The 17,487-nt window shown below is 39.9% G+C and overlaps 1 protein-coding gene across 2 annotated transcripts in view; it reads left to right on the plus strand.

Moving 5' to 3' along the window:
* The first annotated feature begins 1,898 nt into the window (after positions 1 to 1,898).
* Positions 1,899 to 17,487, plus strand: part of plp1a (proteolipid protein 1a) — a 28,650-nt gene continuing 13,061 nt past the window's right edge. For both annotated transcript variants that reach the window (XM_062045742.1, XM_062045743.1), the window contains exons 1-2: positions 1,899 to 2,153; positions 16,031 to 16,217. In XM_062045742.1, coding sequence (XP_061901726.1) covers positions 2,033 to 2,153; positions 16,031 to 16,217 — 308 coding nt within the window. In that variant the 5' untranslated portion in view covers positions 1,899 to 2,032. The remainder of the gene's footprint in view (positions 2,154 to 16,030; positions 16,218 to 17,487) is intronic.

Raw genomic sequence — 17,487 nt, forward strand, 5'->3', positions numbered from 1 at the left:
CCGAGAGGGACAAGCAGTAGAAAATGGATGGACGGATGGATAAGATGAGGTGGCGACTTGTCCAGGGTGTACCCGGCCTTCCGCCCGAGTGCAGCTGAGATAGGCTCCAGCACCGCCCTGCCACCCCGAGAGGGACAAGCGGTAGAAAATGGATGGACGGATGGATAAGATGAGGTGGCGACTTGTCCAGGGTGTACCCGGCCTTCCGCCCGAGTGCAGCTGAGATAGGCTCCAGCACCGCCCTGCCACCCCGAGAGGGACAAGCGGTAGGAAATGGATGGACAGATGGATAAGATGAGGTGGCGACTTGTCCAGGGTGTACCCCGTTTTCCGCCCAAGTGCAGCTGGGATAGGCTCCAGCACCCCTCGCGATCCCGAAAGGGACAAGCGGTAGGAAATGGATGGACGGATGGATAAGATGAGGTGGCGACTTGTCCAGGGTGTACCCCGCCTTCCACCCTAGTGCAGCTGGGATAGGCTCCAGCACCCCCCACGATCCCAAAAGGGACAAGCGGCAAAAAAATGGATGGATGGATAAGATGAGGTGGCTACTTGTCCAGGGTGTACCCGGCCTTTTGCCCGAGTTCAGCTGGGATAGGCTCCAGAACCCCCACGACCCCGAAAGGGGAAAGCGGTAAAAAATTGATGGACGGATGGATACGATGTTGTGGCGACTTGTCCAGGGAGTACCCCGTTTTCCACCCACGTGTAGCTGGGATAGGCTCCAGCACCCCTCGGCGCAACCCCGAAAGGGACAAGCGGTAGAAAATGGATGGATGGATGGATAAGATGAGGTGGCGACTTGTCCAGGGTGTACCCCGCCTTACGCCCGAGTGCAGCTGGGATAGGCTCCAGCACCGCCCTGCCACCCCGAGAGGGACAAGCGGTAGGAAATGGATGGACTTGTCCAGGGTGTCCCCGCCTTCCGCCCGAGTGCAGCTGGGATAGGCTCCAGTACCCCCCGCGACCCCAAAAGGGACAAGCGGTAAAAAATGGATGGACGGATGGATAAGATGTTGTGGCGACTTGTCCAGGGAGTACCCCGCCTTCCGCCCGAGTGCAGTTGGGATAGGCTCCAGCACCCCTCGGCGCAACCCCGAAAGGGACAAGCGGTAGAAAATGGATGTATGGATGTATAAGATGAGGTGGCGACTTGTCCAGGGTGTACCCCGCCTTACGCCCGAGTGCAGCTGGGATAGGCTCCAGCACCCCCACCCCGCAACCCTGAAAAGGACAAGCAGTAAAAAATGGATGGACGGATGGATAAGAGGAGATGGCGACTTGTCCAGGGTGTACCCCGCCTTCCGCCCGAGTGCATCTGGGATAGGCTCCAGCACCGCCCTGCCACCCCGAGAGGGACAAGCGGTAGGAAATGGATGGACTTGTCCAGGGTGTCCCCGCCTTCCGCCCGAGTGCAGCTGGGATAGGCTCCAGCACCCCCCGCGACCCCAAAAGGGACAAGCGGTAAAAAATGGATGGATGGATGGATAAGATGAGGTGGCGACTTATACTTGGTCTTCAACCCGAGTTCAGCTGGGATAGGCTCCAGCACCCCACCCCCACCCCGCAACCCCGAAAGGGACAAGCGGTAGGAAATGGATGGATGATTAAAATGAATTTTAAAAATGATCTCTTTGGCAGTTGATGACTCTGCTTCTTGATCCCCAAGATCTTAAAACCAGTCAAGGCTGTTCACTTGAATTAGTTATGAACTTTCATGAGTGAAGTTTAATTTATTAAAAAAAAAAAAAAAAAGTAAACAAGAACAAAAAAAATAAAAAAATAAAAAAATAATACTACATTAAAATAAAAAAAAATAAAAAATAAAAAACATTGCAAGTGAGGGGTTTTTTTTTCTTGTATAATTTTTTGTATTTGCATATGCGCTCCAAGTGTGTGCGCATGTTCTTGTGCGCAAACCAAACGACGCAACACGTCTGCGATTAAAACTTGAGCGGGCTTCATTATTCCCCGCCTTTGGAGCGCGCTGAAAGGCGACATTGTTGCTTTAAGATTGTTCTAGCAATCGCCGATGGCTCTGTCCATTGTCGGGGCGAGTTGGATTGATACCGCGGGGGCCGACAGGGTGCATATCATCAGCCGTGCAGCTGCAGAGCAGCACAGAAGCTGCACGTCCTTCGACGCAGACATGGGTGAGCTCGCAATTCACTTCTTTTGTTCTTAGTTGCTCCTTTTTTTAATCCTGTTTTCATGGAGCAAGTTTATTGTCTCACTTTACTTGTGTGTTTATACTATTTTTTCCCCCCCAACATAGACAACCTAAATTCCAATATATTGGCTGCAGTCAGGATGTTGGGGTGTAATTGGTTAATTGGAACAAGGTGCTGGTTGTCAAGTCTGTTCACCACTATTGGGGCCCTAACTACAGGTCACAATATTAGGTACGCCTGCACAGCCTTATCAACCAGTGGTTCTCAAACTGTTTCCACCAAGTTACATCTCAAACACTTGGCTCTCCAAGTAGTTTACTTTATTATTTATTCAGTCAGTGGTCAACAAAATAAACAAACAGTTGTACATTCGTAAATTGACAATTTTACAGACCGACTGAAGTTGAGCACTTATTTTGCCTAACCCGGGCTCTTTAGTGCCGCCCTAGTGGCTCCCTGGAGCATTTAAAAAAAAAAAAAAAAAAAGATTCCATCCATCCATTTTCTACCGCTTGTCCCTTTCGGGGTCGCAGGGGATGCTGGAGCCTATCTCAGCTGCATTCAGGCGGAAGGCGGGGTACACCCTGGACAAGTCGCCACCTCATCACAGGGCCAACACAGATAGACAGACAACATTCACACTCACATTTACACACTAGGGCCAATTTAGTGTTGCCAATCAACCTATCCACAGGTGCAGGTCTTTGGAAAAATATTTAAAAAATTATTAAAAATGGAAAAAATAGGGGGGAAAATCATTTTGTTTTAGTATGTTTTTTGTTTGAGGACAAACATGTCACAAACCTTCCCAATTGTTAGAAAGCCCACTGTTTAATACAGGGGTCGGCAACCCAAAATGTTGAAAGAGCCATATTGGACCAAAAATACAAAACCAAATCTGTCTGGAGCCGCAAAAAATTAAAAGCCATATTACATACAGATAGTGTACGTGTCATGAGATATAAATTGAATTAAGAGGACTTAAAGGAAACTAAATGACCTCAAATATACCTACTAATGAGGCATAATGATGCAATATGTACATATAGCTAGCCTAAATAGCATGTTAGCATCGGTTAGCTTGCAGTCATGCAGTGACCAAATATGTCTGATTAGCACTCCACACAAGTCAATAACATCAACAAAACTCACCTTTCATGCACAACCTTAAAAGTTTGGTGGACAAAATGAGACAGAAAAAGAAGTGGCATAAAACACGTCCTAGAAAGTCGGAGAAAGTTATACATGTAAACAAATTACGGTGAGTTCAAGGACCGCCAAAATTAGTAGGACAAAACGGCTCTCGCCAAATACTCGAATCAGTGAAGCATGTTTAATATAAACAGTGTGCTTTATAACAATTAGGGAGGTTTGTGTCATGTTTGTCCTCCTACAGAAACCATATTAAAACAAAAAATGTATTTTTTTCCCCTCGTCTTTTTCCATTTTTCATACATTTTTGAAAAAGCTCCAGAGAGCCACTAGGGCGGCGCTAAAGAGCTGCATGCGGCTCTAGAGCCGCGGGTTGCCGACCCCTGGTTTAATATGTTTGTGTGTATTCTTCACTGAATATCGTTTTGTCCTACCAATTTTGGCAGTTCTTGAACTCGCCCCAGTGTAAACAGTGTGTTTACATGTAAAATCGTCCACTCCTTTGTCTCATTTTGTCCACCACACGTTTTATGCTGTGCGTGAATGCACACAGGTGCACTTTGTTGATGTTATTGACTTGTTGGAGTGCAAGCTAATCAATGCTAACATGCTATTTAGGCTAGCTGTATGTACATATTGCATCATTATGCCTCATTTGTAGGTATATTTGAGCTCTTTTAATATCCTTTACTTTTATCCTCTTTGTGTATAATTTATATTTGCATGTCTCATGACACATTACCTGTATGTAACTGCATTTCAGATAGTTGTTTGTGTGCCATGTTGTTCCAGACCACAGCAAACATTACCTAGTTTGCCAAAGGTTGTAATAAATCTATTAAAAGAAGACAGCCTGCCGTTTACTTTAACTTGGACACACACATCTATACCTTTGGCCATTCTGAGTAGCCTCTGATTTACTAATGGTTTCTAATGTTGTAAAAATGTGTAGAATAATGATTACATTTCAACATTTCTGTCAACGAAGATTTGCTTCAGCCTGCGACACAGTCATTTTGATAGTAGGCTATTATAGCTAATATAGACACGTCATGTGTTGTCTTCATTATAACACTTATATATGGCTTTTAATTTTTTGCGGCTCCAGACGGATTTTTTTTTTGTATTTTTGGCCCAATATGGCTCTTTCAACGTTTTGGGTTTGATTTTGATTTGATTTTTATTAAGGATCCCCATTAGCTGGTAGCCACAACAACCCACTAGTCTTCCTGGGGTCCACAAACTCAATACGATTACAAGTAAAAGCATATAATTATAACTACAAAATACAGAAACAAATAAAAATCATCAACAAGCAAACAATTTACAGTCTCAGAATATTAATGACCATATAAATATAACGACACAATAAAAAAACTAACAAAAATCATCAACAAGCAAACTAATTTACAGACCCTTTTAAAAACCTGTTTACTTTGAATTTGAGGCAGGTTATTCCAGAGCGATACAGATCTAAAAATAAAAGATTTCCGCAATGCATTCTTCCTCGGACGAGGGAGTACAAAATGACCCTCACTAGACGCTCTGGTATTATGATTATGTATAGTGCTACTGTAAACTATTTGGGCAATAAGAAAAGGAGTTAATTTATTACCGATTACTAATTTGAACAATATTAGAGTATTAGCTGACAACCTGTTCTGCACTGTTAGCCAGGAAAAGGGTTGCCGACCCCTGGCCTAACCCTATAAACAATCTCAAATACAAGATCTAGTAAAAACCAGGAGACATCGGGCTCTGATCTTGAGCCTCATAGAAATGTGAAATGTCCTTTACACAACATATTATAAATACACTTTGTACACAACATAAACACTGTTCAAATATATACGCAGTAAAGGCATTGACAAACAGTTGTGAAATATCTCTGTACACGTGCTGGTACCACCATGATGACCAACATTGAACTACAGTAGCATAGTAGGCCTAAATATTCATTAAAAACAAGGCAGAGGTTTTATTTAACAAGTATACTCAATATTTTGGCCAATGTAAAAGTGTACACAGTTTGAACAGTAACACTGTATTTGAATATTTAATTAAGTGATTATTTGGCGTACCACTTGATGGAGCCCGTACCACTAAGGCAAACCTGGGCAAATTAATGCCCGGGGGCCACATGCGGCCCGTTGAGCTTTTCAATCTGGCCCGCCGGACATTCCCCCAAATTTTTTTTAGATTTTTAAGATGGAAACTGTAGCTGCCATTATGATGTGCAGTGATGTTTTCAAATGACTGTAAGTCTTCAACTATACAAAGTATTTCAATGGTTGGAATCTGCGCTTGTGGATGATATACCAGTTACTATGGTAATATAATTAATCACTATGGTCATATAATTAGTTACTATGGTTTTCTAATTAGTTACTATGGTAATCTACGTCACAGCAGCTCAGACGAGGCACCAAGCAGTGTGGGCGGGAAGCGTTTCCACAGACGCAGAAGGAGATTTTTCACAACAAAGTTCTAAAGCTTAGTGATATATAGAATAGAATAGAATAGAAAGTACTTTATTGATCCCTGGGGGAATTTCAGCAAATATCAGATGTATCAGATTGTAGGTGGGTTTATTTTGTACCCTTCGCGTTCATATTTCACTGTTTGTTGCATTTTTGTTGCGTTTCACTTGATTGTAAAATATGTCGATCGAAAGGGGGTGTGACATTCATATTGTGTCAATATTCAGTGTTTTATCGTTCATAGAAAATGTCGTTTTTTAAGGTGGTCTGTCATAACGTTTTTAGCATTCAATCAGACATTATTGTGAGGTTTTGTATTTAGTGTTCCTAAAAATAGATATACCGGCCCCCAGACACATTTTTTTCTCTAAATGTGGCCCCCGAGTCAAAATAATTGCCCAGGCCTGCACTCAGGGTACATTTAAAAATCACTGTTATAGACATTGTTAAAGGGGACTTACAATGAATTTAGGGTAAAAAAAAAATAAAAAAATGTTGCTATATTGTGGTTATTTTTCGCATTATTTTACATACAAGGAAACAAACCAAAAACGGTATAAACCTTGATTTACATAAAATGCATGGCTGGGTTTGTCTGTACTGTATGGTGACAGCATGAATGTCAACAGTAAGTATTTTGACAAGCTCATATATAAATGTTGCTAACAAACTACAAATGCACTTGTTTCATGAGCTATTTTGGACATTTTCTGAAAATGTCATCAAACCCTGTCCGTTACTTATGTTGCCGACTATCGGATTACGCCACCGGTTGCATTTTTTACGAAGCAGCAAATTTGTAAGGCCACCGGCTGTGTCGTGGCGTCACGGCAAAGTGGACATTTTATTTGGACATTAAGTAACGCGCTCGGCTATGAGAAAACACAAGAAATTCAATGTTTTCATATTATCTAACACGTAGTGTGACATAAATGCTGATCATAAAAGCATCTTTTTTTTATGCAGAGTCTGAATGGATCGACGAGTGTGCAGGTGTGCCTTATATTGTGACCAAGTGACTATATATAAAAACCTTTTTCACCGAGTACCACCTCAGAAAAAAATTGGCTCTCCAAGTACCACCATAAAGACCAATATTAAATTATAGTAGCGTTGTAGGCCTAAGTGTTCATTAAAAACAATGCAGAGGTTTTATTTAACAAGTATATTTAATATTTTTGGACAGTTACACTGTGTTTAGTAGATGTAGGAAAATAAAACACTGTACTTTAATCATGTGATTCTTTGGCGTACCACTAGATGGAGCCCGTGTGGTACTAGTTTTTTTTTTACAAACATTGGTGCACATTTTAAAAAGATAGATTCTGATACTTTTGGAGAGGGTGAGGCGTGGTTTTATTTGCTATCTACATGGAAGGCCTCCACAATTGAACATCTTGCACAAGGACTCAAAAAACGAGTTTTTAAAGTGACTGTGGAGCAAGTTTTCCACAACATTTACACCAAAGTATATTTAATACGTATTAACTGGAGCACAAGTTTTAAATGTATATAACTCAAAACCAGTGGAGTTGGCATGTTGTGTAATTCATAAATAAAAACAGAATACAATGATTTGCAAATCCTTTTCAACTTATATTCAATTGAATAGACTGCAAAGACAAGATATTTAATGTTCCAACTGAGAAACTTAATTTTTTTTTTTTTTCGCAAATAATCATTAACTTAGAATTTAACGGCAGCAACACATTGCAAAAAAGTTGGCACATGGGCATTTTTACCACTGTGTTACATGGCCTTTCCTTTTAACAACACTCAGTAAACGTTTGGGAACTGAGAGACACATTTTTGAACCTTTTCAGGTGGAATTTTTTCCCATTCTTGCTTGATGTACAGCTTAAGTTGTACGGGTTCTCCATTGTCGCCTAGAACAATCCGGATGGTTCTTTTCCTCTTTGTTCCGGAGGACACTATGTGCACCGTTTCCAAAAACAATTTCAAATGTGGACTCGTCAAACCACAGAACACTTTTACACTTTGCATCAGTCCATCTTAGATGAGCTCGGGCCCAGCGAAGCCGGCGGCGTTTCTGGGTGTTGTTGATAAATGGCTTTCGCTCTGCATAGTGGAGTTTTAACTTGCACTTACAGATGTAGGGACCAACTGTAGTTACTGACAGTGTTCCTGAGCCCATGTGGTGTTATCCTTTACACACTGATGTCACTTTTTGATGCAGTACCGCCTGAGGGATCGAATGTCAGGGGCATTCAATGTTACGTGCAGTGATTTCTCCAGATTCTCTGAACCTTTTGATGATATTACAGACCTTAGATGGTGAAATACCTAAATTCCTTGCAATAGCTCGTTGACAAATGTTGTTCTTAAACTGTTCGACAATTTGCTCACGCATTTGTTCACAAAGTGGTGACCCTCGCCCCATCCTTGTTTGTGAATGACTGAACATTTCATGGAAGCTGCTTTCATACCCAATCATGGCACCCACCTGTTCCCAATTAGCCTGTTCATCTGTGGGATTTTCCAAATAAGTGTTTGATGAGCATTCCTCATTATTCGCAGTGTTTTTTGCCACTTGAAACATGTTGCAGGCATCAAATTCCAAATGAGCTAATATTTGCAAAAAATAACAAAGTTAGCTCTGTAAAAATCTCATCAGATATGATTGAAATTAGTGTTTCAATAAACTTTGTTCTCTCGGTTCCAGACAAAATTGTGGATCTGCATGAAATTATGATCTAACTTTGTTTTTCACTCTTTGATTTTGGAGGAGAAAAGTTGCAAAAACCACAACATGGAAGTCTACCTTTTCACTCTAGTGCAGTGGTTCTTAACCTGGGTTCGATCGAACCCTAGGGGTTCGGTGAGTCGGCCTCAGGGGTTCGGCGGAGGTCAAGACACACCCGACTCATCGTGTAAATAAAAACTTCTCCCTATCGGCGTATTACGGATACGGCAACAGCAGAAGTCAGACTGATTTGCAGGTGTGTAATTTGTTGTGAGTTTAGACACTGTTTTGGTTTTGTTCTTTGAACAAGGTGATGTTCATGCACGGTTCATTTTGTGCACCAGTAAAAAAACATGGTAACACTTTAGTATGGGGAACATATTCACCATTAATTAGTTGCTGATTAACATGCAAATTAGTAACATATTGGCTCTTAACTAGTCATTATTATGTATTTATTAATGCATTATTTGGCATGGCCTTATTATAACCCTAACCCTTTAACCCTAACCAAATAACTCTAAATTAAGTCTTTGTTACTTAGAATATGTTCCCCATACTAAAGTGTTACCAAAAACATATAACTTTGTCTTGAATTTGAAAAAAAACAACAATTTATTTTTCACTAAAGAAGGGTTGGGTGAATGCGCATATGAAACTGGTGGGGTTCGGTACCTCCAACAAGGTTAAGAACCACTGCTCTAGTGACTTTTTTTCCCTTTGCATCAAATTCCAAATGAGCTAATATTTGCAAAAAATAAAGTTTTCCAGTTCGAATGTTAGTATGTATGTTAGTAATGTTAGTAAGTATATTGTCTTTAGAGCAGGGGTGTCCAAACTTTAACCGGCGAGGGCCACATTCAGTACAACCGAAGGCTGCGGGGGCCATTTTTGACTAATTTTGTTCGCTAAAGATGCTAAAAGCCAACCAGTGTATGTCAATATATGCTAAGCTAGCTGAACAAAACATCCCTGTTAGCTTTGTGTTGTAGGTGACAAAGAAAATAAGTGTAATCTAACAACAAGGGCAGTCAAAAATAACGAGTTACTTCATGCGATCAATCACAAAAAACATTGCATTAATCATGTAAATACGCAGATTAATGACACATATTTTGCTCCTTTACCGTAAACCAGTGGTCCCCAACCTTTTTGTAGCTGCGGACCGGTCAACGCATGAAAATTTGTCCCACGGACCGGTGGGGGGGGGTGGATACAGTCCGTAAGCACACATGATTGTATTAATTTATGTAAAAAAAAAATTCTTTATTTTTTTTTACATAAATTAATACAATCATGTGTGCTTACGGACTGTATCCCTGCAGACTGTATTGATCTATATTGATATATAATGTATATATTGTGTTTTTTATGTTGATTTCATTAAAAAAAAAAATATATATATATATATATATATATTATTTATTCATTTATTTTTTTATTTCTTGTGCGGCCCGGTACCAATCGGTCCGCGGACCGGTACCGGGCCGCGGGCCGGTGGTTGGGGACCACTGCCGTAAACGGACTCTAACAATTAAATTACATTTGTGACCAAGTATTAAAGCCTTTTTAATTGAATTTAAATTTGAAATTGAATGAAATCATGCAAGCGAGTAAAAGTTGTGATTAATCCAACTTTAAAAGTGTGATTAATCTGATTTTAAAAGTGTATCATTTGACAGCATTACTGATAACGTCTCGATAATAATGAACTCATTCAATTTTTACTACCTGCCGAGGGCCAATAGAAAACAAGCCAAAACTGGCCCCCGGGCCGCACTTTGGACACCCCTGCTTTAGAGTCTATTCAATTGAATATAGGTTGAAAATAATTTGCAAATCATTGTATTCTGTTTTTATTATTATTATTATTATTATTTCCGATTTACACAATGTGCCAACTTCAATGGTTTTGGGGTTTGTAGATTCAAATCATCATAGGTCTCCATGGTGTAAACAAAATATGAGCAATATTACCCAAAGTAATAACCTGGTACCTCTCCCAAATTGTAAATACTGAGCTTGTATGTTCTCACCTGCCTCCCAATGGGGTGGCTGGTGGCCATGTTGGGTGTTTTGCTTGCAAAGGTGTGAAATAACTGCGAATGCAATCTCTTCCTGTCTGGTTTTCTGGGATATTTTGCTTGCAACTCTTTCAGCCTGACACCCAATAGCGGTGAAGTTGAACGGTTGGTTGAGTGCTGTTTTCTTTGGAAAATATAAATAGTTTACTTCCCTATTGTAGTCACTTTGTAAAGTGGGCCTTAATGAGCAAAGCACGCACTTAGGCCCGAACAGAAATGCCCTTTAAGCCTAAGAGCCTTAGTGTATACACTTGGCAGCACTGTAATGGTACCAATCACAGTCTGTCATCGTGTGTGTTTACATACAGTTATCTTGCATTGGCATGCATTCACACTGCTTCTCTATCCTCACCACCATTGCACTTTCTCCTCTGAAGGAAGTCAATGAATGTGTGCATCTAAGTTCCAAGCATAGAGGTGCCACTGGCTTTTGTTTGTGGGACATTGGTGGCCTTTGTGCCCCGCCCCACAAGGCAGCGGGGGGGGGGGGGGGGGGGACAAAGGCTGTTGTCTTTGCAGTCACAAAAGCAACGTCTCTCCTCCGCAACCTCGCCCTTTTTCTCACAGTCTGCCTGCATGAATGGAGACGCACGGCACGGCCTTGACCGCGGCGTCCATTCAGACAGCACGTATGCAGCTTTAGAAAGTGCAGGGACGTTGGCAGCAGATGGCTCCATAGTGATAAGGTTTTATATGAAAGGGATCAAGAAAGTCCACTGAGTAAATGTTGTGTCCATGCAATCCCAAAAGGCCTTGCTTTGTGGTACTCACACTAGGCCAATAGTATCGTGTCTAAGAAAAGTCTGGTAAGTTTTACTCGTGTGGGCACAGATGTGTTCCTTTCTTTTATTGTAACTGGATTTGCGTATGTTCTGTAACTGCAATTGCTTTTTGCCGATATCCGATATTCCGATATTGTCCAACTCTTTAATTACCGATACCGATATCAACCGATACCGATACCGATATATACAGTCGTGGAATTAATACATTATTATGCCTAATTTGGACAACCAGGTATGGTGAAGATAAGGTCCTTTTTAAAAAAAATAAAATAAGATAAATAAATTAAAAGCATTTTCTTGAATAAAAAAGAAAGTACAACAATATAAAAACAGTTACATAGAAACTAGTAATGAATGAAAATGAGTAAAATTAACTGTTAAAGGTTAGTACTATTAGTGGATCAGCAGCACGCACAATCATGTGTGCTTACGGACTGTATCCCTTGCAGACTGTATTGATATATATTGATATATATAATGTAGGAACCAGAATATTAATAACAGAAAGAAACAACCCTTTTGTGTGAATGAGTGTGAATGGGGGAGGGAGGTTTTTTGGGTTGGTGCACTAATTGTAAGTGTATCTTGTGTTTTTTATGTTGATTTAATAAAAAATTTAAAAAAATTTAAAAAAAACGATACCGATAATTAAAAAAAACGATACCGATAATTTCCGATATCACGTTTTAAATCATTTATCGGCCGATAATATCGGACATCTCTAATTGCAATACTTACACGTTTTCTTGACTAAATAAATACTTTCAATTTTTTTTTGAAAGTATACAGTCGCCCATTGCTACGTTACACTTTACATATCATGGCTTCACTACAAAACAAAAACAAAAAAACGGTAACACTTTAGTATGGGGAACACATATTCACCATTAATTAGTTGCTTATTAACATGGAAATTAGCAACATATTGGCTCTTAATTAGTCATTATTAAGTACTTATTAATGCCTTATTCTGCATGGCCTTATTATACAATCATTAAGCCATTAACTTAGAGTCTTCCCCTAATAACCTCAGAATTATTGCTTATTAGTAACTTATTAGTAATATCAGCATGCCGATATTATCGGCCGATAAATGCTTTAAAATTATCGGAAATTATCGGTATTGTTTTTTTTAATTATCGGTATCAGGTTTTTTAATTTATTTTTTTATTAAATCAACATAAAAAACACAAGATACACTTACAATTAGTGCACCAACCCAAAAAACCTCCCTCCCCCATTTACACTCATTCACACAAAAGGGTTTTTTCTTTCTGTTATTAATATTCTGGTTCCTACATTATATATCAATATATATCAATACAGTCTGCAGGGATACAGTCCGTAAGCACACATGATTGTGCATGCTGCTGGTCCGCTAATAGTACTAACCTTTAACAGTTAATTTTACTCATTCTCATTAATTACTCGTTTCTATGTAACTGTTTTTATATTGTTTTACTTTCTTTTTTATTCAAGAAAATGTTTTTAACTTATTTATCTTTTTTTTTTTTTTTTTAAAAGGACCTTATCTTCACCATACCTGGTTGTCCAAATTAGGCATAATAATGTGTTAATTCCACGACTGTATATATCCGTATCGGTTGATATCGGTATCGGTAATTAAGAGTTGGACAATATCGGAATATCAGATATGGGCAAAAAAGCCATTATCGGACATCCCTATTAGTAACCCTAACCCTAACATGTTACCCTTGAGGCGGTATAGCTCGGTTGCAGGTTCGACCCCCGCTTCCGCCATCCTAGTCACTGCCGTTGTGCCCTTGGGCAAGACACTTTACCCACCTGCTCCCAGTGCCACTCACACTGGTTTAAATGTAACTTAGATATTGGGTTTCACTATGTAAAAGCGCCTTGAGTCACTAGAGAAAAGCGCTATATAAATATAATTCACTTCACTTCACCCTATTGTCCAAATAACTCTAAATTAAATCTTTGCTACTTTAATAAGCAACTAATTAATGGTGAATATGTTCCCCATACTAAAGTGTTACCGAAAAACCCTTTCATTTTTAATGTAACTTTTTAAGCATATTGTCCATGTTTTTGGCCTAAACTAAGTGTTACTTTAAGTTTTATTTATGTGTTGTATGTATTACAGCGCAGTATTTCGTCTTATTTTCTATTATTATGTTGTAGCGAACGATAAACCTATTGACCCAGCGGGGCTTCTGTTTCCGGGTTAAGGGTGAACTCTACTAAACACCGACACACGCGGCTAATATTGACTAAGTTGACCAGTTTTTGGCAGAACCACTTTTTTGATGGACTGCAACAACCAATCAATCAATTTCCTTTATTTAACCAGGTAAAGACTCGTTGGGATTAAAATCTCTTTTTCAAGAGCGACCCAACAACTTCAACTCCTGCCTCATCAATAACACACCTTCACATTCATGAGACATTGGGGCAAGGGACACGAAAAGACAACAGCGGGACGTAGCATCAGCAACTAAGGCTAAGGGTTAAATAACCAAAAATGATTCCCGGGCGTGGCCACCGCTGCTGCTCACTGCTCCCAGATCTGGATCTGTGCTCCCCCTTGCCGTTTGGAGTTTATTTGGTGTAATAATGCTCATTGTCATTTCTGTATTATTATTTATTTCACTAACTGCTATCTTTGCTACTTTGCTATCACTTTTACCATCATATTTGTACATATCCTATTTGCTGATGTTGCTCTATTGTTGTTGTTGTTGTTTTCGTCCCTCTGTCTTATCCCCCTCTTGTCCCCACAATTTCCCCCTCTGTCTTCCTTTTGTTCTCTTTCTATCCCCTCCTGCTTCGGCCCGGCTGCACCAAATGATCATTTAAATTCATTTACAAACCCCGTTTCCATATGAGTTGGGAAATTGTGTTAGATGTAAATATAAACGGAATACAATGATTTGCAAATCATTTTCAACCCATATTCAGTTGAATATGCTACAAAGACAACATATTTGATGTTGAAACTGATAAATTTTTTGCAAATAATCATTAACTTTAGAATTTGATGCCAGCAACACATGACGAAGAAGTTGGGAAAGGTGGCAATAAATACTGATAAAGTTGAGGAATGTTCATCAAACACTTATTTGGAACATCCCACAGGTGAACAGGCAAATTGGGAACAGGTGGGTGCCATGATTGGGTATAAAAGTAGATTCCATGAAATGCTCAGTCATTCACAAACAAGGATGGGGCGAGGGTCACCACTTTGTCATCAAATGCGTGAGCAAATTGTTGAACAGTTTAGGAAAAAGCTTTCTCAACCAGCTATTGCAAGGAATTTAGGGATTTCACCATCTACGCTCCGTAATATCATCAAAGGGTTCAGAGAATCTGGAGAAATCACTGCACGTAAGCAGCTAAGCCTGTGATCTTCGATCCCTCAGGCTGTACTGCATCAACAAGCGACATCAGCATGTAAAGGATATCACCACATGGGCTCAGGAACACTTCAGAAACCCACTGTCAGTAACTACAGTTGGTGGCTACATCTGTAAGTGCAAGTTAAAACTCTCCTATGCAAGGCGAAAACCGTTTATCAACAACACCCAGAAACGCCGTCGGCTTTGCTGGGCCTGAGCTCATCTAAGATGGACTGATACAGAGTGGAAAAGTGTTCTGTGGTCTGACGAGTCCACATTTCAAATTGTTTTTGGAAACTGTGGACGTCGTGTCCTCCGGACCAAAGAGGAAAAGAACCCTCCGGATTGTTATAGGCGCAAAGTGTAAAAGCCAGCATCTGTGATGGTATGGGGGTGTATTAGTGCCCAAGACATGGGTAACTTACACGTCTGTGAAGGCGCCATTAATGCTGAAAGGTACATACAGGTTTTGGAGCAACATATGTTGCCATCCGAGCAACGTTACCATGGACGCCCCTGCTTATTTGAGCAAGACAATGCCAAGCCACCTGTTACATCAACGTGGCTTCATAGTAAAAGAGTGCAGGTACTACACTGGCCTGCCTGTAGTCCAGACCTGTCTCCCATTGAAAATGTGTGGCACATTATGAAGCCTAAAATAGCACAAGGGAGACCCCCGGACTGTTGAACAACTTAAGCTGTACATCAAGCAAGAATGGGAAAGAATTCCACCTGAGAAGCTTCAAAAATGTGTCTCCTCAGTTCCCAAACGTTTACTGAGTGTTGTTAAAAGGAAAGGCCATGTAACACAGTGGTGAACATGCCCTTTCCCAACTACTTTGGCACGTGTTGCAGCCATGAAATTCTAAGTTAATTATTATTTGTTTGCAAAAAAAATAAAGTTTATGAGTTTGAACATCAAATATGTTGTCTTTGTAGTGCATTCAACTGAATATGGGTTGAAAAGGATTTGCAAATCATTGTATTCCGTTTATATTTACATCTAACATAATTTCCGAACTCACATGGAAATGGGGTTTGTAAATAAAGTCAAATACAAATAAGGCAACAAGAGAAGTATCCCACACTTCTCTTTTGTAAAGTAAATTTGTACAGCTGATACGGGCATCTACATCAACTATATGATTTGCCTGAGAAGCTGGACAGGACAAAAAAAAAAAAAAAGTTTATTTGGCGGCCCAGGTAGGGAAGTGGGTGCATCCCTGTTACTCCACATGCATTGTATACGTCAATAATGTGTTCTGCCTGGGTGCTTGCAGGTTGCTATGAGTGCTGTATGCGTTGCCTGGGCGGGATTCCCTACTGCTCACTGGCCGCCACGCTGCTGTGCTTCTCCGGCATCGCCCTCTTCTGTGGATGCGGACACCAGGCGCTCACAGAGAGCGAAAGACTCATCGAGATTTACTTCGCCCGTAACCTGCAGGATTACGTCACCCTCGCTTACGTGTACGTGCTACGGTCGACTGTTAAATGTAACAGCTGGGCAAAATTAATCATTACGCTTTTTTTTTTTTAATATAAATTTTAAAAGAATGTGTGACTCTCTATGAAAGTTCTTTACTCCTGTTTCAATGCCAGTGCTAGTATTGCCAGCAGGAGTTTCCAGTAGTTATGGATGTATCACTATTTCCCAGACCAGATTATTCTTTTTAGTGTTGCTGATTTTAAGACAAAAATTATATTTTATTGATCGCGTAGACATACAATTTCTCAAAAAAAAAAGTTGTTTTATAGTTTATAGCAGCGGTTCTCAAGAATAGAATAGAATAGAAAGTACTTTATTGATCCCTGCGGGAAATTCAGCACCACAGTTTGCTCACAATAGACAAGAAATACTATACAGCATTATTCACATGTGAATAATATAAATATATTATACATATATTCTATTCAATTGTTAAACATTTAATTTATTGGTTCTCATTATTGAAAAACACTGCTTTAGACCAGGGGTGTCAAACTCATTTTAGCCCAGGGGCCGCTGGAGGAAAATCTGTGCACACCCAGGCCGGACTATTAAAATCATGGCATTAAAACAAAAAAATAAAGACAACTTCAGATTGTTTTCTTTGTCTTACTTTGGCCAAAAATAGAACAAACACATTCTGAAAATATTACAATAAAACTATTTTTTAAAAATACCGGCAGCGTTGAAGTTTAGATGCATGAAGGAAAGAAGAAAGTGAATGAATTTTTATAACTGAATAATGTTATATATGCATAAAAATGTGTTTTCTTTAGTATTATTTTTTTTAATGAATTAAGTAACGTTTATGACAACATTTCTCCAAAACACAATATAGAATGAGAGATATAACAGGATAATGCATACATTTATCATTTGTTTTCAAAACAGTTACAAAAAAGTGGGACCCCAAATATTGACTGTGGGACCCCATTTTTATGACTTGATGGGACCCCGTTTTGAAAATTACTAGCGCCAACGCTGATGGAGTATTGTTGCGTGCAAAACAGCAGCAGGCGGCTGTGGCCTGCGGGCCGGTTCTAATACTAATCAAATATCATCCCGGGGGCCACAGATAATTCATTGACTTTGACACTCCTGCTTTAGACCATCAACAGTGCCTCTCCTGGTTGAAGACAAGTACTTCCCTTCATCCATCATTAACACCATTAATCCAATCCAATCCAATCCACTTTATTTATATAGCACATTTAAACAACAAAAATGTTTCCAAAGTGCTGCACAACAATA

The sequence above is a fragment of the Entelurus aequoreus genome, linkage group LG04 (genome assembly GCF_033978785.1).
Source record: "Entelurus aequoreus isolate RoL-2023_Sb linkage group LG04, RoL_Eaeq_v1.1, whole genome shotgun sequence".
NCBI classification, from domain to species: domain Eukaryota; kingdom Metazoa; phylum Chordata; class Actinopteri; order Syngnathiformes; family Syngnathidae; genus Entelurus; species Entelurus aequoreus.